Genomic DNA, 25,239 nt, shown 5'->3' with positions numbered 1-25,239 from the left:
TCTGAATGGCTTTTCAATGTCACTTTGCCCGTGTCCTGGCAGGGACCCAGCTGTTAGCTCTACACATCACTGTTTCCTTAAGGTCTTTGCGCTGGCTCCTCTGAAGTCCCCCATTTGGCTTCAAGGTTGTGTTTCCGACCCATTAAGGTTACTGCCCAATAAACTCGATAGACCTGTCTGCATCCATTCTGCACTCTTCATCAGAATTGGCAGCATGTCCAGGCCCAAGCCCCGGCTGTCAGCAGTTAGTGACTTCAGCCCTCGCCCGCTCAGAACCATTTTGTTGGCTTGAGTTGAGTGGGGAGCGGCTTTCCAGCATTATCACTGCCTGGGGCCTCCGAGGCACGCACGTTTTCACTTAGAGCTGGGATAAATGCTGTCATTTTGGAAGGATAATGTTTTGTTGTAAATTCATCTATCTTTGGAGGATTCTCTGAGTTAGCTGCTTGTGAGACACCATGGTACATAAGGGCTAACCTTTCTGTAGTGCTTTAAGGTTGGTAAATGAATCCCTTTACGGATGATGCACGTTGGCATCCCTAGAGCCCTGGGAGGTAGAAGATGTGGCTTTGGCATCTGGCGGCCCTCTCTGAGCTCGCTCCGGCCTTGTACGGTCTCTGCAGCCTTGGGTGGCTCCTTCCTTTGTGTCCCTGGGTCAGGTGGTACTTCCCTCTTGTTGACATGCTGACAAAAAGCCTTCACTTGCATTCCTTGTGAGATTAAGGCTGGCAGCAGCCCTGACTCTCAGCTGCCTGCTGCAATTTCATTTCATGGTTTCAGAATCTTTCTGTTCACTTTGCTGGGTGCTACTCATAGCCCAGCACTCACCTTGTTCGCCCCTCCACCATCCGCACCATCCCCTGGCCTAAGGGGTAGGGACACTGTCTCTTCCTGTTTGCCAGTCACCTTACCTCCTCAGTTAGGGGCGCCACAGTGCACAGAGCTGGGCCTGGATTCAAGAATATTCATCTTCCTGAGTTCAGATTGGGCTTAGACTATCCCTAGCTGTGTGACCCTGGGCAGGTCACTTAACCTTTGTTTCCTCATCTGTAAAATGAACTGGAGAAGGAAATGGCAAACTGTCTGTCTGTCTGTCCCCTTACCACCGGACCCTGTTACTTAACAGATAAAATAGGAATCCATTAACTTGGCATTTGAGGCCTGTGCACTCTGGCTACAACTGACCTTTCCTGACTTATCTCACACTGGCCTCCTTCACACACTGTGCGCTTCTTCCTGATTCCCTGAACATCCACTACAGTTTCTTTCCTTGTTGTCTCTGTTGATCCAGAGTCCCCTGTGAAGGGAAGTGCCTTATCCAAGGGCCTGCAACTAGTTTGGACAGGCACTGCAGCTCCACTCAGACCAAGTCTCCTGAGGCCGCATGCATTTCTCTTTTTTTTTCTTTCTGCTTGGCTGTGTTGGCTTTATATATGTACCGTGAAGTATGTCAGATTCTGTGCCTTCTCTGTGCCCCACAGGAATAGATGGAATAGTAGTAGCCGATCATCCTGGGAGGGGCGGTGGTAGATAATGCATGCCAGATGAATGAATGAATGAATGAATGAACGAATGAGGTGGGACTTGTGGGGCCAGAGCTGAGGTGGTAGAGTAGAGAAGTGTTACAGCAATCTGGCTAGCAGCTGCTGTGGGGGTGAAAAACCAACAACAGCCAGCACACAGAATGCTGCAAGCCCGGGTTCTTTTGATCTGCTTTACTAAGGAAAGCAGCATTAAGGGGTTAACAATCTTACTTTAATCCAGCATACAAATATCGTTCACTCAGTTCAGGGGAAAAAGCCAGAACCCTGAACTTCAGAGCAAATATAAACAAAGTACAAACATCAGCAGACAGAGCTTGTCTGATTCAAACCTTAATGCATAGTTACCAGAGAAGCATCAACATCAGAGCCGGGAGCTCATAACAATGGCTGGCCCAGAGTTACTCGAGCCACTCCTGCTGTGGCTCAGAGCTCCGGAAAAAGAAAGCCAACCCCTGGTTTTATATCTTGCCCAGGGTCAAAGGTGAGTCACACATGCGACTCATCCACGTGACCTAAAATCGTCACAAAAATGCAACTTAAACCCACGTGGTCTAACAGCCTCTGATGTCACAACACGTCACTGAAACCCATGTAAACTAGGCTTTCCCTTGAGGTAAGGAGGTCATCAAGGACTCCTAATTTAATCAAGGAAACAAAGGCCAAACTCTTCAAGGGCACTTAGTTGAATAAGAGCTAAGAGCCCATCTTGATTCCCAATACAAGAAGCATTCAGCCAGGCTCTGCCAACACTCCCTTCCGAACAACTGTGGAATAGCCCCTCAAATCAAATTCTGGAGTAAGAGAGCCAGCAGGAGGTTTGTGAGATGTTCTTCCAGACCAAGGCAACATAGGAGGTAGGAGGAGGGGAGCCCATGTGGATGAAGCGCCGGTGAAAGGGCCAAGTGGTGGTGAGCAGCAGCAGCAGCAGAGACAGCGAGGGGCCATGGCCACTGGTCAGAAAGATATCACAGGCTACCCCTGTGCCAGCCCTGATGCAGGACCAGACACTGTCAGTTCCATTGTCTTTACACACTTCTGGGTCATAGTAGAAGGGTGGAAGGGAGCGCTTTCAGAGGGAGTGGAAGCCCTGAGGGGGCAGGATCACCTCTGGCCCCAAGGGATCGAGAACCTGGGGAATAATATTGGTTCTGGTCCTGACAGAGGAGGGGCCCTGAGGTACAGTATAAATTGCAGTCTCAAGGGATCAGAAGCCCCTCCGGGGAAGGACCAGAGAAGCAAAAATCACACTTCTCCCCAGATCATACCACCTGGGAAGAGCCGAACACTTCCAGATCCTCAGAACTAGCTCTGAGAGCATCAGTGCAAAAAAGCCTGAAGCTTGAGACATAATGTAAAATCCCAAGTCAAGAAGTATGATAGAAAAATGAGCAAACAACAAGAGCGACAAAAGAACCTGACCACGAAAAGTCCTGCTATGGCTACGAGGAAGATCAGGCCAAAACCTCCGAAGAAGACGTTGAAGGTAAAACAGCTACAAGCAGAGCCTCAAAGGGGAGAAAAGGTGAATTGGGCATAAGCCCAACAAGAATTCCTGGAAGAGCTGAAAATGATTTTTAAAATCATATAAGAGGGCAGAACCCACAGAACAGCAGAGGGAAGCAGGGCTCCAGCCCAGGACAGCCTGGATGGTCTCTGGGTGAGGTCTATTCCACACGGAGCTGGGAGCTGGGAACGGAGCGGAGCAGAGCCCAGCCTGAGCGGCGTGGACGATCCAGACCAGAAGCCGGGCGGAGGGGGCCCTAGCGCCCTGATTCAGTGAGCTGCGGCAGTTACGAGACTTCTCAACCCACAAACACCAAAGACTGCTGAGAAGGTTAGTGGGAAAAGCTTCGGGAGTGGAAGGAGTTCTCGGTTCAGCTTCCAGCCCCGGGGGCATCGGAGGTGGGGCAGCTACGGCTGCTGCTGCTTCCGGCTCCAGGCCCACCTGGTGGGAGGAATTAAGTGGCGGATCAGAGCAGGGGTGCACAGCCTGCCGAAGATCTGAGCCCAGTTCGGGTTGGGGGTCCTTGGGGAAGGAGGAGTGCAGCTCTGACAGAGCTGGCACCTCCCCCCCAAACGTAGAACATAGAACTTGTTAGTCTACAAGCAGTCATACCCTGCTGAAAAATTCAAGGGTCAAGTTAGTTGGTTGGGAATATGGCCAGGCAGCGAAACGCGCCCAGATTCAGTCTCAGACTTTGGATTCTTTCTTTGGTGACAAAGAAGACCAAAACATACAGCCTAAAGAAGACAACAAAGTCATAGAGCCTACAACAAAAGCCTCCAAGAAAAACATGAACTGGCTCCAGGCCGTAGAAGAACTCAAAAAGGATTTGGAAAAGCAAGTTAGAGAAGTAGAGGAAAAATTGGGAAGAGAAATGAGAAGCATGCGAGAAAACCATGAAAAACAAGTCAATGACTTGCTAAAGGAGAACCAAAAAAATACTGAAAAATACACTGAAGAAAACAACACCTTAAATAACAGACTAACTCAAATGGCAAAAGAGCTCCAAAAAGCCAATGAGGAGAAGAATGCCTTGAAAGGCAGAATTAGCCAAATGGAAAAGGAGGTCCAAAAGACCACTGAAGAAAATACTACTTTAAAAATTAGATTGGAGCAAGTGGAAGCTAGTGACTTTATGAGAAATCAGGATATTATAAAACAGAACCAAAGGAATGAAAAAATGGAAGACAATGTGAAATATCTCCTTGGAAAAACCACTGACCTGGAAAATAGATCCAGGAGAGATAATTTAAAAATTATTGGACTACCTGAAAGCCATGATCAAAAAAAGAGCCTAGATACCATCTTTCAGGAAATTATCAAGGAGAACTGCCCTGATATTCTACAGCCACAGGGCAAAATAGAAATTGAAAGAATCCATCGATCGCCTCCTCAAATAGATCCCAAAAAGAAATCTCCTAGGAATATTGTCGCCAAATTCCAGAGCTCCCAGATCAAGGAGAAAATACTGCAAGCAGCCAGAAAGAAACAATTTGAGGATTGTGGAAACACAATCAGAATAACCCAAGATCTGGCAGCTTCTACATTAAGAGATCGAAGGGCTTGGAATGCGATATTCCGGAGGTCAATGGAGCTAGGATTAAAACCTAGAATCACCTACCCAGCAAAACTGAGTATCATGTTCCAAGGCAAAATATGGAGTTTCAATAAAATAGAGGACTTTCAAGCTTTCTCAGTGAAAAGACCAGAACTGAATAGAAAATTTGACTTTCAAACACGAGAATCAAGAGAAGCATGAAAAAGTAATCAAGAAACGGAAATTGCAAGGGACTTACTAAAGTTGAACTGTTTTGTTTACATTCCTACATGGAAAGATGATGAGTATGATTCATGAGACCTCAGTATTAGGGTAGTTGAAGGGAATATGCATATATATATATATATATATATATATATATATATATATGTATATATGTGTATATATATGTGTGTGTGTATATATGTGTGTATATATATATGTGTTTATGTATATATATGTGAATGTGTATGTATGTATATATCTATGTGTATATGTATGTATGTGTATGTGTGTGTATATATATATGTGTGTTTATGTGTGTATATATATATATATATATATATATATATATATATATATATATATATGTAAAAGAGAGAGAGCAGACACAGGGTGAGTTGAAGATGAAGGGAAGATATCTAAAAGAAATAAAATGAAATTAAGGGATGAGAGAGTAACATACTGAGAGAGGGAGATAGGGAGAGATAGAATGGGGTGGATTATCTTGCATAAAGGTGGCAAGAGGAAGCAGTTCTATGGGAGGAGGGGAGAGGGCAGGTGAGGGGGGAATGAGTGAACCTTGCTCTCATCAGATTTGGCCTGAAGAGGGAATACCATACATACTCAGTTCGGTATCTTACCCCACAGGAAAGAAGAGGGAGGAAGATAAAAAAAAATAAAAGGCGGGGGGATGATGGAGGGGAGGGCAGATGGGGGTGGAGGTAATCAAAACAAACACTTTGGAAAGGGGACAGGGTCAAGGGAGAAAATTCAATAAAGCGGGATGGGTTGGGAAGGAGCAAAATGTAGTTAGCCTTTCACAACATGAGTATTGTGGAAGGGTTATACATAATAATACATGTGTGGCCTAGGTTGAATTGCTCAACTTCTTAGGGAGGGTGGGTGGGAAGGGAAGAGGGAAGAGAATTTGGAACTCAAAGTTTTAAAATCAGATGTTCAAAAACAAAAAAAGTTTTTGTATGCAACTAAAAAATAAGATACACAGGCAATGGGGCGTAGAAATTTATCTTGCCCTACAAGAAAGGAAGGGAAAAGGGGATGAGAGGGGAGGGGGGTGATAGAGGGGAGGGCTGACTGGGGAACAGGGCAACCAGAATATAAGCCATCTTGGAGTGGGGGGGAGGGTAGAAATGGGGAGAAAATTTGTAATTCAAAATGTTGTGAAAATCAATGCTGAAAACCAAATATGTTAAATAAATAAATTGCATTTAAAAAAAATCATATAAGAGCAGTAGAGGAATAATTAGGTAAAGAAATTAAAGGAAACACGAAAAATTATGAAAAGACAATTAACTTGGTAAAAAGAGGCACAAAAATACTGAAGAAAATAACATCTTAAAAGACAGAATGATCAAAATGGAAAAAGAGGTGCAAAAATTCACTGATGAAAACAACTCCTTAAAAAGCAGAAATGGCCAGATGGGAAAAGAGGTACAGAAGCTCCCTGAAGAAAATAATTCTTTAAAAATTGGGCACGTGGAAGCCAATGACCACATGAAACCTCAAGAAACAATAAAACAAAATCAAAAGAATGAAAAATAAGAAACTATGAAATATCTCATTGGAAAAACAATTGACCTGGAAATAGATGAAGGAGAGATAATTTATTTTGAATTTAATATTTTATTTCCCCCCCAATTACACATACAAACAGTTTTTTTTTAAATTTTTTTTAAAACTTTAATAAAAAAATCCCATACATATTGTGAAGTCCTAAATGAAGAAACAACAAAAATGAAGAACAGTACAGAGAGAGACGCAATGGAGCTGTAGAACCAGCATCTTGAATCAAGCCCCAGGTTTCAGATCTGACACCATCAGGAGCCCTCTTAAAAATAAATTACAAAAAGGCTGTTTGGAAACAGATTAAATGTGATTTCTTCTGAAATGCCTACAGAGCGCTGTGCAAACTAAAGATCAGTCCGTGAACTAGCTGCCTTTGGGGCATATTTGGGCATCAGTTCGTTAATTTTCTGTATGTAGTCTGATTTTTCAGCACAGCCTTTACACATTTCACCCCAGTCATCCAGGATCTTCTTCAACTCCTTAACTCTGAGTTTCTTCAGATCCACTGTGCTCAGGTCAATCTGTTTATCATATTTGAGCTCACAGACTTGACTGTCTTTCTTCTTTAGCTTCTCACAGATCTTCTCAACAGGAATGTGGTGGCTAAGAGGCTTGGACACTTCGTTGATAATCTTGGTGGCTGCATCACTGGTGGCTCCAATGTAATAGCACAAACGGTTTTCTTTTCCTTTTGCATCATTGCAAAACTTCATAAGTTCATTTTCAATATTGCTTGGGGAAAATGTGACATCTCTGTCTTTGAGGTCTTGGTAAAATTTTCCCAGAAAAGAAATGCATACTTCGCAGTCTCCTGGCCCAAGGGCTGGGCTCCCTCCCGGTAGCACAGTCAGGGCCAGCGCCACCGTCAGCCTGTGAGAGGCCCACATCCTCCTGGTCCCGCCGCCGCTCGGACTGATCAGCTCCCGGCAGCCGGGTCTTCTCCCGTACAAACAGTTTTTAACATTCTTTTTTTAAAATGTTGAATTCCAAATTCTTGACCTCCTGCCCTCTCCTCCCCCACTCATTGAGAAGGCAAGCAATTTGTTACAGGTTGCATGTGTGCAGTCCTGCACAATGTATTTCTGCATTGGTCATGTTGTGAAGAAAAACACCCCCCCCCCCCAACAAAACAAAACAAGAAATAGGATTAAAAAGTATGCTTCTATCTGTATTTAGACTCCATTTGGTTTCCACTTCTTTGCCACCAAAAAGAGCTACTCTCAGCATTTTTGTCTCTGTGGGTCCTTTTCTTCTTTCTCTGATTTCTTTGGGATATGGGCCTAGTAGTGGTATCACTGGGTTAAAATATGTGCACGTTTGAGTAGCCCCCAACACACCCAAGTTCAGCTTGCTTTCCAGAATGGTTGAACCACTCACAGCTCCACCAGCAGAGCTTTTTTGGAGCCTCCAGGTTTCACCATTTCCCCTTTTTGTCATCATGGAGGAACTTGTGTTTGAACAGACATCGAGGGAACGCTTAGGCCAGTAAATATCCCTGATGAAAAGCGAGTATGTTTGTATGTGCCAAGTCAACGGAATACACATTTGTTGCTTTTTAGCATAAATCTAGGGGACGCAATGTGTGTAACTTATTTTTATTTTTAATCGAGAAGACAGTGTATTTCAGCAGAATTTCCACTCTGTGGAGAAGCTGTTGTTGGAAGTGCCGCAGAACATATCAAACCAACATCGGCCTTGTTTCTTCTGAATTTTGATACGGGAAGTCTAATTCCTTGTGACTTTCCAACAATAAAATTATACTAAAGTGCTGCCTGAGTATTTTATGAAAAAATATTTTAAGCCAGGAAGTTCACAATAATTCCATTTGCCTGCTCGTTCATTATGTGTATATGCTTACTTCCAGTGAAATGGAAATTTTGAATTTAGAATTATTGCCAACCAAATTACCTTTATCAGCGAGAGAGCATCTGCTCACAATGACTTATAATGGAGGAAAAATGAATCTTTTCAGCATATACATTTACAGTCCTGATGTATATGAATTATCAGTCGTGCTGAGGCTTCAGTGGCCCATTTTTCAACAAGTTCCCCTGGTGGGCCCCTGCACCAGAACACCCCTGGGCGTCATAGATGTTGGGGTGGGATCGGGTAGTGCCTGTACTTTGTCCTTTTTATCAGTTTCATCTGTGGATTCAACCAGCAACTCATCAGTAATTGCTTATTGTGTTTCCTTCGGCCCAGGGAATGCCAGAAGCCACTGCCTCTCCAGCTAAGGCTGTCCTTGGCCTGGCATAGAAATGGGTTTCTCTCCTGTGTGGGGGTGGGACTAACTGGGAATCTCCTGGGACACCAGTGCCCCTGGCGCCACGTTTTGGCCTCGTTTCTGTAGCCTGCGTGAGCGAGGGTTGCTCTGTCCTGGAGGTAAGGGCAGTAAGAGGCGCTTGCCTGAGGCACTGCTCCCGGAGGGTCCTGGGGGCTGATGGGTTGGAGGTGATGTGGGCAATGCAGGAGGGACTGCAGTGGAATGAGGGCTCTGTTCCCAGCCTCTCCGGATGCCTGGCCTGGTGGGTCCAGCACCCCTGGGGAGGGAACATTCTGTTTACATCTCTATCACCGCTGTCAGCAGCATCACATGGGACCTTTTGGATATTCCTTCTCTCACTGACCTATGAGGCGAGTGCTGCTGTGACCCGATTTCACAGAGGAGCCTAGTGAAGCTCTGGGCGGGAGGGCCACAGACTGACCCAGGACCCCTCGCTTAATGCCTAGAAGTGGGGTGAGCGCTGCTCGCTGCCCTACCCTGTCTCTGGGCAGATATGTGACTTCCTTTCAGGGCCTGTCTGCACCCCCATTGTCCCACTTAAGCCCCAGGAGGGCTCCCCGAGGGAGGGAGCTCAGACTGAGGGTCTCCCAGCCAGGGAGGGTGAATGGGGTGGGCTTTAGGGAACTTGATGGAAAGGTGATGATTGCCTGAGGGCCCACGAGGCTTTGTCGAGTCCCTGCAGACTCCATCCAGGTTGTCTTGTGTGCCGACACATGCAGCGATGACCACGATTCATAAGGCCTGAGCACCTCCCTAATAAACAGACCCTGTTGATAACCTTAGTGTAGCGCTGTGCAGACCTCACGCACACTATGAATGAGTGCTTCTGTTCCCCAACCTTGCCTGTCTATGCTTTCCCTGACAGAAGGTCAGAGCCTCCTACAGGGCCTCCCTACCTCAGGCCCCTCCTCCTTCCTAGCTGTTCTCTGACAAAGTGTAGCTCTTTCCCTAATGGCGCCCACTCCAGGGCTCCCACCTCCCAGCCAGGCCTGCCAACCTTGCCCAGGCTTCTTTCTCACTCATGGCTCCCATAGGAAGCACTCATTGATCGATCATCAATCAGTTGAGCGTCTGTGTGACCCTCCCTTGTTAAAGGTGAACAGAGTGTGCCCCCTAGGCAACATGGGGCTAGCCATCCCATTCCTGCCTTCAGGGCAGCTCAGTCCATTTGCTCATACATTAAGTGCCCACACTGTGCTGGGGATGCAGAGATCCCACAGGGATCAGGCTCTGAGGAGCTCACAAGAACGTCCATGGGGCACAGGGGACCAGGACTCAGGGAGCTGATACAGCGCAGGAGGTCCTGGCAGAAACTCAAGGATGGAAACATTGCTTCTCAGCCCTCACCAGTGGAGCCAGGTGGGGAGCCAATTGGGTGAAGGACACACAGGCCCCGTGTTTCCTGAATGTGTGTCTGGGGCTCTTCATGTAGGAAAGGGTGTCCTAGGTGTAGGCTTTGCCAGTGCCTGCACTGTAAAAGTTGTTTAATGCTCTTTGAGAGGCAGTGCACCATAATGGGTAGAGGGCTAGCCTCAGGATGGGAAGCCCTGGGCCTGGGCCCTGCCTCGGCCCCATCCTCTGCCTGAGTCACTTCCCTGCTGGTGTTCTGGGGTCTCTCCTGCCCCAGCAACGTGGGCTGCTGCCTCATCTCTACCTCCATACCTCTCCCCAGCCTCTGCCCTTCTCTAGCCTCTTCTTACTATGTCATCTTTCTTCTTTAGAATGTAGGCTCCTTGAGGACAGGGACCATCTGCTTTTCTGCTTGTATTTGTGTTCCCAGCACAAATTACAGTGCCTGGTACCTAATAAGTGCATAATGCATGCTTATTGACTGACTGGGCAACGTAGAGAAGGTGCCAACCTGCGTGGGCAGAGGGCCTTTCCTCCCCCCACTGCCATCACAGATCCAGGCCACCCCGTTGTTCCTTATTCCTCATCCAGAATCCCTTAGTGCGCCCCGATCCCCCTTTCTGACTGCTACTTCAGAAGAAGCTTCCCCAAGCTTGGCTTTCTTGGGAATTTATGGTCTTGATCAGAAGGGCAGTCACAGTCTCACCTCCCTGGAGGTGCCCGTATCTGTATAGTGGGGCTATGTGTTGTGGGGTTTGCTCACACACACCACTCGGGGTAGCTTAGCCTCAGGATGGGCTTTGGATGAGGAAACCGAGGCCTGGAGAGGTGGGGTGCTGTGCTGAAGGTCATACAGGTCATCGGAGGTGACCCAGATCCCCTCTTCTCTGTCATGCTGCCCTGGCCTTGGTTTTCTTCATGACGAATGTGAGAATCATGATGTGTGGACTGCCCCATCATAGCCCTCTCTCCAGGTATGGAGTGTTAGAGCCCATATTAGCTGAGCTGGCCTGGAGCATGGTGCCCAGGGTCCCCCCCGCCCCTCACCCCTTTGGGGAGGTCAGAGTTCAGCGAGACAGAAGAGAGTTGGTGTGACTTCAGACAGGTGGGGGGTGGCTGTGATTTCAGGTGTCTGCCGAGACTGAGTTAGCGAAAGCAGTTTTTGTCTGGGGTCCCTGTTCGTGATGCCCTGGTGTGGAGTTGGGGCTCACGAGTGGTCGGGCTTGCCTCTCTGCAGGATCCAGTCGCCCTCAGATTGTGTGCAGAGAGTGGAGGAAGCAGGTGTCTGATGGGGTGTTTGGAGAGGCCCGGCTCCTGTGACAGATCCAGAAAAAATGCAGCTGCCGAAGGAAGCTCTCCTTTGTAAGATGTAAATTGTGGGGCTCCTGTGTCTTGTTCCTTTATTCCTCCGGTAATTTGTTTTGACTCACTTATTTTCTTTCCAGAACTGTCATCATCAGTTGTTTTTCATAGTACAGCAGCAAGCTGCACGTTCATGGGAAATTGTTTCCTTGGGTTTTTTTCTCTCCTGGTTCGGTGAATTCAGTCATTTTCTAAACTAGTGATTCTCAAGTGTACATCAGAGTTGAATCTCACGCTGATCGGCACCCCGGTGTCAGAGCCCTTTTGGAGTTCCTAGGAAGCCAGTCCTGGCTTAAGGTCTCATGAGCTTGCACGTGAGGAGCCCCCTGCTCTTGGGAGGTGCACAGAGCAAAGCTTGATCGTGCTGCTCCTGCCCTCTGAGATGGGCAGTGGCTCCCCATTCCCTGCCAGGTACAGAGCAGACTCCTTGGCCTGGCCTTCAGGGCTCTTTCCAGGCCACGGATTCTTTCCATCTCAACTGCCCATCTCTTCTCTTGACCTCAGAACAGCCTGCTTCGGTGGAGCTGGGCCTTCCTTGCAGAAGCTGAGCCAGCCTTTTCCCTCTCTGAGCTTTTTATTGCGATTTCTTTAAGATTTGGACATTGGGGCAGCTATGAAGAGGCCCATAGACTCGCCCACTGCTTTGCCTATCTCCTGAGACACCCGTTTTAAGAGAGAGATTCTTAGGAATTTAGAGGGGAAAGAGGCGTACATGGGCTGACTTTTGGGTAGGGGCTGCTCATTACCAACTGTTGTCCAGACTTCCCGTCAGATTGGAAGGTGGCATCCTGAAGATCTGCCCAGTCCCCTGAAGGACTCTTGGCCCCAGCAACAGAGTGAGAGAGGGACATGGGGGTTGGGGCAGGGAGATGCTGAACCTATCTTCATTCATCCTTCTGCGGAGTGGCTTGACTTTCCTCAGTGAGCTTTTGGGGAATTGACCCTTGGTTCAAGTAGCTTCAATTATGTATTTATATAGGGAAGGTCAGGGCTGGGAGGGGCCTTAGAACAGGGGAGGTCAGAGCTGGGAGGGCCTTAGAGAGCATCTGATCGTATAAAATGTCTTGCTTTATAGATGAAGAGACAGAGGTCCCAGGAGGAAAGTGAATCAAGCCCAGCTGGCTGGTGGGTGGCCGTGCTGGACATCCTGCTCAGAGTGCAGTCCCTCTGTGACCCTCAGCCGGCAGCGGCTCTCAGTAGTAATGTCTGGTCCGTCTGTTGATTACTTATCTATCTTTTCAGAACAAGTGCACCGGCATCTAGACCAGCACGAGGTGAAATACCTGCAGTTTGCCTTCCGGTGGATGAACAATTTGCTGATGAGGGAGATGCCGCTGCGCTGCACGGTCCGGCTCTGGGACACCTACCAGGTGAGCTCTCCTTGGATCTGGTTCTGGGCTCTGGGGCCGCATGGTTCTCTGCCAAGGAGTGTCCCCTTGCGGCCTCCCCGGTCCAGCTTCTGCCCCGATGAGCATCCCCTCGGGGGGCCGGCCCCCACTGCTGTTGGGGAAAGCTGATGATGTGGAAGAGCCTGGTGTGTCCCTGGGCGAGCATCACCCGCGCTCCTGTTCTGTCTCCTTTCTTCCACTGCCAGTCCTCCAGTACCTGAAATGCAGCTCCCATTTCCCAGAATCCTCCTCTTCAGAATCACTGTTCCCTCTCCCTACTGTTCTCAGGTTCTTGGGCCTTCACCCTTTTTGCTGCCGTTCTTGGGGCCTCTTTAGAGTCAGGCTTTGGGTGGCCTGGACCTGGCAGAGGCTGGGGGATTGTCCCCTCTCTGGTCTCCTGGGCTGCTTCCTTGGCAGACAGCCTGCTGTTCAGCCTTACCCCCAGTGTTCATTCTGGAGCCTGGGTGGAAGGATGAATGTGTCTAATAGAACAGGTCCTCATGTTATCTGGCATAATAGCCACCATTTAACCCTTCTTGGGCCTCCTGTGCTAGTTACTTAGGCCCTCAAGAGTCCCCCTCCCTATTCCCATGATAGAATGACTGCTCGGGCCATTGAGAGGGAACAGTGACAAAATCTTACCTGCCCATGTTCTTTGTCAGAGCCCCTGGCCTTTGACTAGATACAAAGACCCACTGCCTAAGGGGGGAAAGTCTAGAGGGGCTCTGGGTCACCAGATGTCTGGGGGAATGGGGCAGCAGAACAGAAGGTTCCTTGCGTCTCCCTCCACCCACCTTGCTACTTAAACCTAGAAAGGATCTGTGTTGTCCAGGGATTCAGTGGGAGAGCAAATGTCACTCCATTCATCACCAGTCATCGGCATCCTTTCTGAGGATGACTTGCCTGTCTGGGTGGCATGGTCATCAGCACTTCAGATTTGATTGGCCGGGGGTGGTGGGGATGTGCCCAGTATGCAGGGTGCTCATCCGTGTCCTCGGGGCAGAGGGAATACTTCCTGTAGTCCCTGGAGAGAGCGTGGCTGAGGGGGGAACGGAGAACTGCCTGGTGGTGTTATCTGTTCCCTAAGATCCCATCTCTTTCTGACGTCCCGCCTTTGTTGGAGGTTCCCCATGTTGAAAGGTAACAACCGTTTGTTCCAACTCACTGGGAAGAAATGTGGGGGCTCCTGTTCTTAGCCCCACCCAGAAGTCCCTTCCATCCTGCTGATCACAGACCCCACCCCTCTTTGTCTCTAGACACTCCTCTGCGGTCAGTGTGATGACGAGGTGCCCCATTTCCCACATTTTCTGTTAAGGGTGGTATGATAAGTGACTGAACAATTCTGTGCCCCCGAAGTATTTTCTTTCCCAAAGATTGATTGAATTTCCCTCTTTCTGAGTTTTGCATTTTTGTGACAAATGACCTTTATTCCCTAGAAAGAAAATTTCATAACAGGCCCGATGGCCGAAGAAACTTTTTGTTTATGAAGATGGCCCTGCCTGGCATCACTGGTTGTGTCCAGGAAAAGAAGCCATTTGATACAGTGGTGTTTCATGGGTCAGTGAATCCCATGAGCCGGGAGAAATAGGCAAGCAGCTGAATGATGCCAGGGACCGTAGAGCTCCCCGTTTCCCCCTTCAGCTTTGCTGAGAGAACCCAAGCTTCTGCCCAGGAGCCCCCTCCTCATCTCCTTTTCTCTAGCCTGAAGGAGTAGCCTTTGTCCACGCCAGAGACGGCCCCAGTATGATAGCCTTGACCTCGTGCCCTCCCTTTCGCACCCACAGCTTGCCCTTGATCACATTCAGCCTCCTATTCTCTGTCTCTGCCTCTGCCTCCACCTGCCCAGGTCTTCCGCCATCAAACACCTTCCCTCGGCCCTTAAGCTATTGCCCTGTGGCCATGGGATGCCCAAGCTCCTAGAACCACAACCATCCACATACACCCGTCACTGTTCCTTCTCTTGTTGCATCTGGCTTCCACTCCACCACTGGATTGAAGTGGTTCTCTGCAAAGTCACCAAGGTTGTCTCAGTTGACAAATCCAGTGGCCTTTTCTCTGTTCCCAATCTTGTCCACATCTCTCTGCAGCCTTGGACACTGCTGGGGCTTCCCCACCTCCAACTTCCCCCACCTTCCCCTCCCCCCCCCTGCCCCCTTTCCCTCCTTCGCTCCCCCCCCCCTCCTCCCCTTCCCCTCTGCTGTGTTGACCACAGGCTCTGAACCCTCCACATTGTGCCCCTCCAGACCACGTTCTTGCCGCTTGGGGCTTCTGGCTGACCCTCCATCCTCTCCCCCATGTCTTGCACCATCTGTGCCTTCAAGGCTCTGCTCAGATGCTCGTGCTGATCCCCTAGTGAGGGTTTCTGTTCGAGAATTATTCTGTTTTCACTTTGTGTGTATTTTGTTTTTCTTCCTCTGTGTTCTGTAGAATGGAAGCTCCTTGTGGGCAGGGCTATCTTCATTTTCACCCTTACATCCTTGCCATGTTGTGTAGTGGCTGATGTCAGAGAGTCTTGATGCCTAGAGCCCTGGGGCCCTGCCCAGCTCTGTCCTTCTGCGTCCCAGGGACCAGCTCCGTCCTTCCCTGTCCCCGGGCCCAGCTCTGTCCTTCCCTGTCCTGGGGCCATCTCAGCTCTGGCATCCTTGGGTTCCAGGAAGCTTCATAAAATCAGAGTTTGTACCATAAGAGGGTCCTTTTTGTCTTGGAGACTCTCCTCTGCTTTCTTGCTTAGGCTTCATGCTGGCAAGCCTCTTCCATTAAGCACATGTTTTATATTAGCAATATTTTTAGCATTAATTTTTTAAAAATTAAATTGATTGTGAAAAGGCACAGGCTCTATTCCCATTGCTGTGTGACATTCACCTACTGTGCACTCAGGCTTGTGATGCATTTGTTGATAGGTTCTTTTCTCTCTGGGGCTCTTTATTTCTTTTCTGTGATTTTTAAAAAAACGTTCCATTTGTGAGTTCTGCTGCTGCTGAGGCTTGGAGAAACACTTATTTCATCCGGCCACTTCCCCTGGCTCCTGGGGGCCAGGCCCCTTTGCCTGGATGCAAAGCCTTCCTTCCCCTGGACAGTTGGGGTGGAGGAGCTGTCAGCCTCGGAGCTGATCGATCCAGCTTGGTGGTGTTACAGGAAGCAGAATGTAATATCCCGTAAAGTGCAGGCGCTGCTCTTGATTTTGTCATTGGTTATGCTATTGGAGACATGGGCCCCCTCATTAAGCACTGAGTTCTCTGGTAACGCTGTCCCCATTAAGGATAAATTGGGTATTAAGTCAGTCGCATTTTGAGGAGGCAGGAAATGGATCTCCTCATGGTCTCTGGCCCTGCATCACTTCACTAAAATTCCTAATAGATATTAAAACGTGAAGTGCAATTGTGGCATCTTTATTGAGTTAATTTTCCTGAAATTAAATTTGGGCATGAATGGAGTCATTTGTACCATGGAATCACTTCTGAACCGACAGTGTCCTAGTCAGAAGCCTTTTTATATCTTAAAAAGTGGGGGTATTTCTATCTTACAGGGCCAAGTAACCATGAAATTGTATTGCATCTTTTGGCAATGAAAATACGTGGTAATCATAGGATTGCAATCAGGTTATTACTCTCCCCTAAACTAGAGTGTTTATTAGCTGGGGGTGTTACGTGCCTCAGTAACTGTTTAACCCATTAGAAGTTAACTGGGAAAACTCATGGTGAATGTTGTGAGATAATTTCCTTCTCTATGTGTCCCATGGATCAGTGAGGTTGGCTTTGCTTTCCTCTCCAAGTCCAGTTTAGTCACTAACTCATTAAACCCAGGCTCTGGAAGGGACCTTCCGGCTCATGGAGTGCCTGAATCCACTCTTCTCCAGAATGTCTCCCTTTGAGAGGGGAGGGCCCAGTCAGAGGAGAGAAGAGTCTTTCTGGTGGACCCCTTGGAGGGATGAGATGATTGTGTTGATGGGAGTCCAGTAGGGGTTTTCTGCATTTGAGGTCGGGCTCTTTGGAATCCTCCCCACTCTTCCCATGGGACTGAGTGACAGCTTAAATGCTGAACTTGGCATCATTTGAGCTGTGGTGACCTCTCTGGAGGTCCATCAGATCCTCTGCCCTCCTGCCCTGAATTCTGCTTGTTACGTCATTGTACCAAGAACATAAAGACGTGGATCCTGGAGGGACTGTGCTAGAGTGACCAGCTGAGCTCAAGGGAGGACCTGAGAAAGGACCATGGCTAACACTCCTTTCCCAGGCGTGACAGAAAGCACGAATGGGGGGCACAAAGACTTGGCTCAGTACCCATCCCAATGGTAGCCTTTAGAAAATGGTTTTCCTCCAAAGTGTTTCCAACTCTGTCCTCAGCTGTAAGAAATCCTCAATTGGATTTGGCATTTTTTGCATTTTCTTCGTGTTGAAATAGATTGTCCTGCACTTGACAATGTGCACGATTACCCCTAGTGCTAGAGCAGGATTTGAGGGGCCCTTTGCTGGCGTGGGAGGTGACACAGCCATGAGCTCTATTCAGAAATTTTCCCTTGTAGTAAACTAGGTTTCAGCAATGTGGGCCAAAGAGTGATTTTTTTTTGGCTAGAACTGGGGCCATGTGAGCTTGGAATTTGTGGTGCTGGGCCCTGTGTAACATAATTACCGTGCTTTATTTCCTTTCCTGTGGCCATGCCGTACTCTCCCCAGGGTGATGCCCGCTTGAGGACACACACGGCTTCCTTTTTGTTTTTCTCTATCCCCAGGGCCCAGCCTGTTGCTGTGGCAATTGAGGGGAATGAGTGGTTTGGAGCATTCCAGGCTAGGGATCAGCCTGCCAGACTCTGCAGGAGACTGTGCAGGCCCATCTTGGAAGACGTGGCCTTTTTCCTTGATGAATTGGCTTCTTCTCTAAAAGGCTCACATTGTGTTTGATTCTGAGCAAAGAAATGGATAAATGTTTGCTGGGGACGTGATGTTTAGTGAGCCTGCGTGATCCAGGCACTCGTCCTCTGCCTGGGCTCACTGAAAAATGTTCATTTTCCCAGGAGTGGACCTCCCCCATGGTGCCTTTGGGTTGGTGGCGTATTCCCTCTCCGGGTTATCATCAGGAATGGCCTTGGCTGTGGCCATTGTGACAGCTGTCAGTCACTGAGAGTACTCAGGACAGTGGTAGGTGGTGGGCCTAGCAGCAGAGGCAGCCAAGTGGAGAGATGGCCCCCACAGGCAGGGAGGTGATTTGGCATGAAAGCCCAACCCTGGGAATTGGGCTTGAGGGCTGACAACTTGGCTTGGGTTGGTCTCCCTGGTCCTTCAGGGGTGTGGAGGGAATTGTGAGCAGAGAGCAGGGGAGAGTAGAGGGATCTGGCCCCAGGCCTCAGCCCCTTAGCTGAGGCATGAGCAGGGTCTCAGCCTGGAGCCTGGAATAAGCCCGTCTAGGCCAAAGATGGCTCCATGGTTACAGGCCCAGGGCCTGGGCAGGCGGTGGTGACACGGGTAGACAGTGGTGTCAGAAGGTTGGGGAGATTCTGAGGACCAAGGTCATGGTCACTGGGCTTTTGTTCATGACTCTGGGCTTGGTTGAGTCCTGAGTTCTGCAGGGAAGGTGTGAAGATTTCACTGTGGGCTCATCTAGACTGGCTGGCAAAGGCCTGGCACGCTGGGAGTCTGGGGTATTCCTCAGGGACTCCTGGTGAAGTGTCTCACTTCCTACCCATGACTTGAGTTTGGGGAACCAGCAGAACCGTGATTGGAAGCTCTTGGGGTACCTGAGGCACCCATTGTGGGGGCGTGGTCTTTAGGCTGGGAAGAGAGCATGGAGCTGGAGGGGTTGCTGGAGGCACTTGACTCAACCCCTCACTCTCCCCTTTATGGTCACACATGGAGAACCTGGGTTCTGGGCAGACAGAGGCTGTGCCGAGCCTGCAGGCACCCAGGGACCACGTGGAAGAGCCAGGCTTGCCCCCAGATCTGAGGACACCAACTTGTGGGCTTCCCTCCCTTGGGTCATTCAGCCCTTTTCTCTGCTAGGACCAGTTCCGGGTGTCTCATGGGCACAGCTCTCATGGGCTCCCTCCCCCTCACTTCATTTAACGCCACATTCTCAGGGAGTCAGGAGCGGGCTTTAGAAAGAGACAGTGTTGCTGGTGCCAGGATTTTCCTTCTCATTGTGACAGTATGTGATGCGCCACTTGGAGTAATTTCATACGGGCAGAAATCCCACGGCCTGGGATGGCTGGGGTACAGAAGAGATATGCCGGGCTGGAGTCCTGAAGACCCGAGTGCAGGTGTGGCCTGGATGAGTCCCTGAACCTTTGTCTGCCTCTTTGCTCCTCTGTAAAGCAGAGGTAATAATAGCCTCCCCCTCCCAGGGTGGTTTGAGGTAAGAATTGGATAGCCCTGAGCACAGCGCCTGGCACGTACAAAGCTGTGTAAATGTTTGTTGTTACATCAGAGCTCACTGTGGAAGCCTGCCCTTGTCCAGGCTGGCACCAGGTATGGACGGTATTTTTTTAATTTAATTTAATTTGTTTAATATATTTAGTTTTCAGCAGTGATTTCACAAGAATTTGAATTGCGAATTTTCTCCCCATTTCTACCCTCCCGCCCACTCCAAGATGGCATATATTCTGGTTGCCCTGTTCCCCAGTCAGCCCTCCCTTCTGTCACCCCACTCCCCTCCCATCCCCTTTTCCCTTCCTTTCTTGTAGGATATGATAAATTTCTACGCCCCATTGCCTGTGTATCTTATTTCCTAGTTGCATGCAAAAACTTTACTTTTTTTTTGTTTTTGAACATCTGTTTTTAAAACTTTGAGTTCCAAATTCTCTCCCCTCTTCCCTCTCCACCCGCCCTCCCTAAGAAGGCAAGCAATTCAACATAGGCCACATGCGTATCATGTATAACCCTTCCACAATATTCATGTTGTGAAAGACTAACTATATTTTGCTCCTTCCTAACCTATCCCCCTTTATTGAATTTTCTCCAAAAGTGTTTGTTTTTGATTATCTCTTCCCCCTATCTGCCTTCCTTTCTATCATCCCCCTTTTTTTATCTTCTTCCTTCTTCTTTCCTGTGTGGTAAGATACCCAATTGAGTATGTATGTTATTCCCTCCTCAGACCAAATCTGATGAGAGCAAGATTCACTCATTCCTCCTCACCTGCCCCCTCTTCCCTCCCAACAGAACTGCTTTTTCTTGCCACTTTTATGTGAGATAATTCACCCCATCCTATCTCTCCCTTTCTGCCTCTCTCAATATATTCATCTCTTGTCCCTTAATTTGATTTTTTTAAAATATCATCCCTTCATATTCAACTCACCCTGTGCCCTCTGTCTATATGTATACACACATACATATATACATACACACACATATGTGTATATATATATATACACATACACACACACACACACACACACACACATATATATATATATATATATATATATATATATATATATATATATATATATATGCATATTCCCTTCAGCTACCCTAATACTGAGGTCTCATGAATCATATACATCTTCTTTCCAACTAAGAATGTACACAAAACAGTTCAACTTTAGTAAGTCCCTTGTGATTTCTCTTTCTTGTTTACCTTTTCATGCTTCTCTTGATTCATGTGTTTGAAAGTCAAATTTTCTATTTAGCTCTGGTCTTTTCACTGAGAAAGCTTGGAAGTGCTCTCTTTTATTGAAAGTTCATATTTTGCCTTGGAGCATAATACTCAGTTTTGCTGGGTAGGTGATTCTTGGTTTTAATCCTAGCTCCACTGACCTCTGGAATATCGTATTCCAAGCCCTTCTATCCCTTAATGTAGAAGCTGTCATATCTTGTGTTATTCTGATTGTGTTTCCACAATACTCAAATTGTTTCTTTCTGGCTGCTTGCAGTATTTTCTCCTTGATCTTGGAGCTATGGAATTTGGCAACAACATTCCTAGGAGTTTTCTTTTTGGGATCTTTTTGAGGAGGCGATCGATGGATTCTTTCAATTTCTATTTTGCCCTGTGGCTGTAGAATATCAGGGCAGTTCTCCTTGATAATTTCTTGAAAGATGATATCTAGGCTCTTTTTTTTGATCATGGCTTTCAGGTAGGCCAATGATTTTTAAATTATCTTTCCTGGATCTATTTTCCAGGTCAGTGGTTTTTCCAGTGAGATATTTGACATTGTCTTCCATTTTTTCATTCCTTTGGTTCTGTTTTATAACATCTTGATTTCTCATAAAGTCACAAGCTTCCACTTGCTCCAATCTAATTTTTAAGGTAGTGTTTTCTTCAGTGGTCTTTTGGACCTCCTTTTCCATTTGGGTAATTCTGCCTTTCAAGACATTCTTCTTCTCATTGGCTTTTTGGAGCTCTTTTGCCATTTGAGTTAGTCTATTTTTATTTCTTCAGTATATTTTTCAGTATTTTTTTGGTTCTCCTTTAGCAAGTCATTGACTTGTTTTTCATGGTTTTCTCGCATCCTTCTCATTTCTCTTCCCAACTTTTCCTCTACTTCTCTAACTTGCTTTTCCAACTCCTTTTTGAGCTCTTCCATGACCTGAGACCAGTTTCATGTTTTTCTTGGAGGCTTTTGTTGTAGGCTCTTTGACTTTGTTAACTTCTTCTGTCTGTATTTTTTGGTCTTCTTTGTCACCAAAGAAAGATTCCAAAGTCTGAGACTGAATCTGAGTGCATTTTCGCTGCCTGTTCATATTCCCAGCCAGCTTACTTGACCCTTGAGTTATTAGTCGGGGTATGACTGCTTGTAGACTAGAGGGTTCTATGTTCCAAGCTTGAGGGGATGCACTGTTGTTTTCAGAGCTATTTCTATACAGCCAGTTCTGCCACACCAGCACTCCTCCTTCCTCAAGAACCGCCAACCCGGAATGGACTCAGATCTTCAGCAGGCTCTGCACTCCCGCTCTGATCTGCCATTTAATTCCTCCCAGCAGGTGAGCCTGGGGCTGGAAGCAACCACAGTTCTAGTTCTGTAGCTGCACTTCCCTGCCGCTGCCCCTGGGATGGTGGCCAACTGCACACTCCTTTCACTCTATCCCGCACAGCTTTTCCCACTAACCTTCTCTGTTGTCTTTGGTGTTTGTGGGTTGAGAAGTCTGGTAACTGCCACAGCTCACTGATTCAGGGCTCTAGGGCCTGTTCTGCCCAGCTCCCTGTCTCATTGGTCCTGCCGCCGCCCATACTTGGCTCTGCTTCCCTCCACTCTGAGCTCCGTGCGCAATAGACCTCACCCAGTGACCATCCAGGCTGTCCTGGGCTGGAGCCCTGCTTCCCTTTGCTATTCCTTGGGTTCTGCAGTTCTATGATTTATTCAGAGCCATTTTTTATAGGTGTTTCGAGGGACCTGGCGGGGAAATCACACAAGTCCCTGCTTTCCAGCCATCTTGGCTCCTCCCCCGGATGGTATTTTTTTAAGTTCACGATCCCTTGATTGTATGTTGTAACAGGAGAAATGAACACTGCAGACACAGAAGATGAGGGAAGGGGAAGATGGCTTCTGAATCGGCAGTTAAATGGAAACCTAGGGTTTGTTCTGTAATGCATCAAGTAACTGTGAGCATTTACTTTTTAAGATAATATTGGATAGTTGGGGACGTACAATAGAAAGAAGTCTTGAGATCAGCCGTTTCATTCGTCTCCAGGTCTGCTTCTTGTTAGACTCAATAAAACGGAGCAGCTGCAGCTCTTCTGGTCACGTCGCACCCTGACCGTGTGCCTCGTTATGTAGGAAGTGGCGTCACGGAGAAAGACTTTGGCTTGTGGATTTAAAATCAGCGTAATAGGCCATGAGCGAAACTTCATTTGAGGTGCGCTCTTTGTGTTTTGTCAGTAGCATAACACATTGCCCATCTTTCCTGAAGTACTTGGCACTCACTACCATTTGGCTGAATGTGTACTTTTTCCCAGTAAATGTTCAAAACAAAAAAACCACAACCTAAAATCTAGACCCTTTCATATACTAACAGACAGGATTGGCGACTGAAGCAGTGTGTCACAAGACATGTGAAGACAACGTAGAGTGGCATGAGTTTTGTTTAGCTTTTGAATTTGTTGTGCTGTGACTAAAGTGAAGTTCTCAGGGCTGCAGTTAAAACATGTGGACAATATTTTTAATCCCATGTAGGAAAGAAAACCCCATTGAGGGATACAGGTAGAAGTGAGGTTTGGCAGCTGCCAAGGACAGTTTTGCTGACAGTAGGTGGGCTCACCTCCCTTTCTCAGCATGGTGGGGTTGTGAGTGGGCTCACATCCCTTCCTCTGCTGGGGGGTTGAGGGTGGGCTTGCCTCCCTTCCTCAGCCGAGGGGGTTGTGGGTGTGCTCGCCTCCCTTCCTCAGCTGGGGGGTTGTGAGTGGGCTCACTTCCCTTCCTCAGCTGAGGGGGTTGTAGGTGTGCTCACCTCCCTTCCTCAGCCGAGGGGGTTGTGGGTGGGATCACCTCCCTTCCCCAGTTGGGGGGTTGTGAGTGGGCTCAAGCAGAGGGTGAGTTACTCAGAAATCTGCCTGCTGAGCCCAGGGCAGGGAGTGCTCCCCCTGGAATGCGGCTTTCAGAGAGAGTGTGTTTAGTCATCCTTCCTTTTTGGCCAGCCCCAGACCTCTCACCAGACACATGGGTAACCAGGGAGTATTACTTGGTCACACACGATTATCGCTCCATCTTGGGGGAGCCGACAATATCTCTCTGGTCACTTGGTGTCACCCAGGGAAGCCACCCAGTCCTCAGTTGGTCTGAAGTGACCTAGTGAGGTGCCATGGGGTCAGATCTATCCAGCAGTGTGTTGAGTTGTCTCTGATGAAGGGCCCTCACTCCCCAGACTGCCAAGCTGAAAGACCATTTTTAAAACCAACTGATGAGGGCAGCCTTGCTCCTCCGCACCTTCTGTTCTCTGATAGTGTGTGGGCAGCCTGTGGAGACATCCCCCAGATGCCAGGGTCTGCATATGGCAGTGGGGTTTTCCATCTTACATATTCTCAGAATGCTTAGATTCCAGTGTTTAAAAAATGAAAAGCTCCAACCTTACCTTCAGACCTAGGATGGAGAAGAGTAACTGCCCATCCTGATGTGCTACAGGCCTAGGAGTGGCCCACACATAATGGATGACACCATGGGAGGGAGGAAGAAACTATGGGACTGTAGCATCTCAAGTCAAAGGGACTGGCAGTGACCAGTCTTGGAGCAGGAGCCCCCCTGTGTGCCCCCAAACCGGTTCTCAATCAGCTGTTGGTGGACTTCCCTCTGAAGGTAGCTGAATCCCCTCTGCACAACCTCTGATTGTGCATTGAGCCAAAAGATGCTTCTTGGTGCCCTGCCTTGTGCATTGCCCTCTTCTCTGTTCTTGGGGAGACTGGGAAAAGGTGGTAGAGTTAAGATAGACTTGGAAGGACAGCCACAATTCGAGTGATGGAGCTGGGGTCCTTGGAGCGAACCTGAGTCAGTGACGGTGGGATCAGAGGCCTGGAGCTGGCCTTCATCCAGCACTGGGAGGAGTCCAGTTCAGCTGAAAGCTGGAGCATGGGGGGGGGGATGATGGGAGGTGGGTCTCCCTAAATGGAGAGGGCAGGACCTTCAGTTGGCAGGCGGTGGGGAGCCATAGGGGGTGTTTGAGCACAGGAGTGATATGTGCAGATGACTGCATCATGAACATTTCCTTTGTAACTGTGCTGTTGCAACCGAGGTGGGACAGTGAGATGGGCCCAGAGGGATTTCATTGGAAGCTGTTATTCACAATGAAGTGCGATTTGCTACCAAACCTTCCAGGTCTGTTGTAGTGTATGTGGAAATATGAGAAAGTGTGAGAGGGATGCTGATGGCCTGGGCCTTGGCCTCAGCACTGAATGTAACCCACCCCCAGCGGAGGCCTCCCAAAGGCCAGAATAGCTCTTTGACCTTTCCAGAGGAAGCATTACCTTTGACCTTGAACCAGAATCTTCTTTGAGAAATGAAGCTGCGCATCGGGATTCCTCTTTGGGGGCCGAAGAGCTGTTGGCTGTCTGAACACTTCTGACTCCAAGGAAGCAGAATTGGCTGGCCTGGAGGATTATTGCTGGACTCACTGACCTTCGATGGACTGAGGAAGTGCTGGCCAGGGGCCCTGACCCAGAGCTGGGCCCAGCTCTGGATGTGTCCAGCTGCCACCTGTTGGGGCCTCCCTGACTCCTTTCCCAAGGACTCTGGGGTCCTGTGAACATCAGGCAACTCCTTCTCAGAGAGGCCCTCCCTGGCCAGTTACCAAGGAGTGATTGCACAGACGTGCTTAAGAAATGGTTCCTGTTATGGTGTGGATTTACTCTAATCCTTCTTCCAAGCCATGGAAAGCAGCTGAGGGCTCTGGGAAGGATTTTCCAAACAAAAGGGATGTCATGCAAATACCTACAGATGCCACTGGGATCCATCCCTTCCTCAAAGGCAGGAAAATAATCCAGGCTGTAGATTTTCTGAAAGGCCACACTGAGCGAGGGCTGGAGAGACAAGGGGCAGCTGCTCATTC

At 48.3% G+C, this 25,239-nt stretch overlaps 2 protein-coding genes across 2 annotated transcripts in view; one reads left to right on the top strand and one right to left on the bottom strand.

Moving 5' to 3' along the window:
- TBC1D22A (TBC1 domain family member 22A) overlaps positions 1–25,239 on the top strand; it is a 323,593-nt gene that overhangs the window by 211,199 nt on the left and 87,155 nt on the right. The window contains exon 11 of the mRNA XM_036761386.1: positions 12,633–12,760. Within this exon, the coding sequence (XP_036617281.1) occupies positions 12,633–12,760 (128 nt within the window). The remainder of the gene's footprint in view (positions 1–12,632; positions 12,761–25,239) is intronic.
- LOC118851825 (mesencephalic astrocyte-derived neurotrophic factor-like) lies at positions 6,496–7,296 on the bottom strand. The gene has a single exon (XM_036761387.1). The coding sequence runs from the start codon at positions 7,279–7,281 to the stop codon at positions 6,739–6,741; it is 543 nt and encodes a 180-aa protein (XP_036617282.1). The 5' UTR covers positions 7,282–7,296; the 3' UTR covers positions 6,496–6,738.

The sequence above is a fragment of the Trichosurus vulpecula genome, chromosome 5 (assembly GCF_011100635.1).
Source record: "Trichosurus vulpecula isolate mTriVul1 chromosome 5, mTriVul1.pri, whole genome shotgun sequence".
Lineage (NCBI taxonomy): Eukaryota > Metazoa > Chordata > Mammalia > Diprotodontia > Phalangeridae > Trichosurus > Trichosurus vulpecula.
The sequence above is the reverse complement of the archived record's forward strand: the minus strand, read 5'-3'. Positions and strand labels throughout refer to the sequence as shown.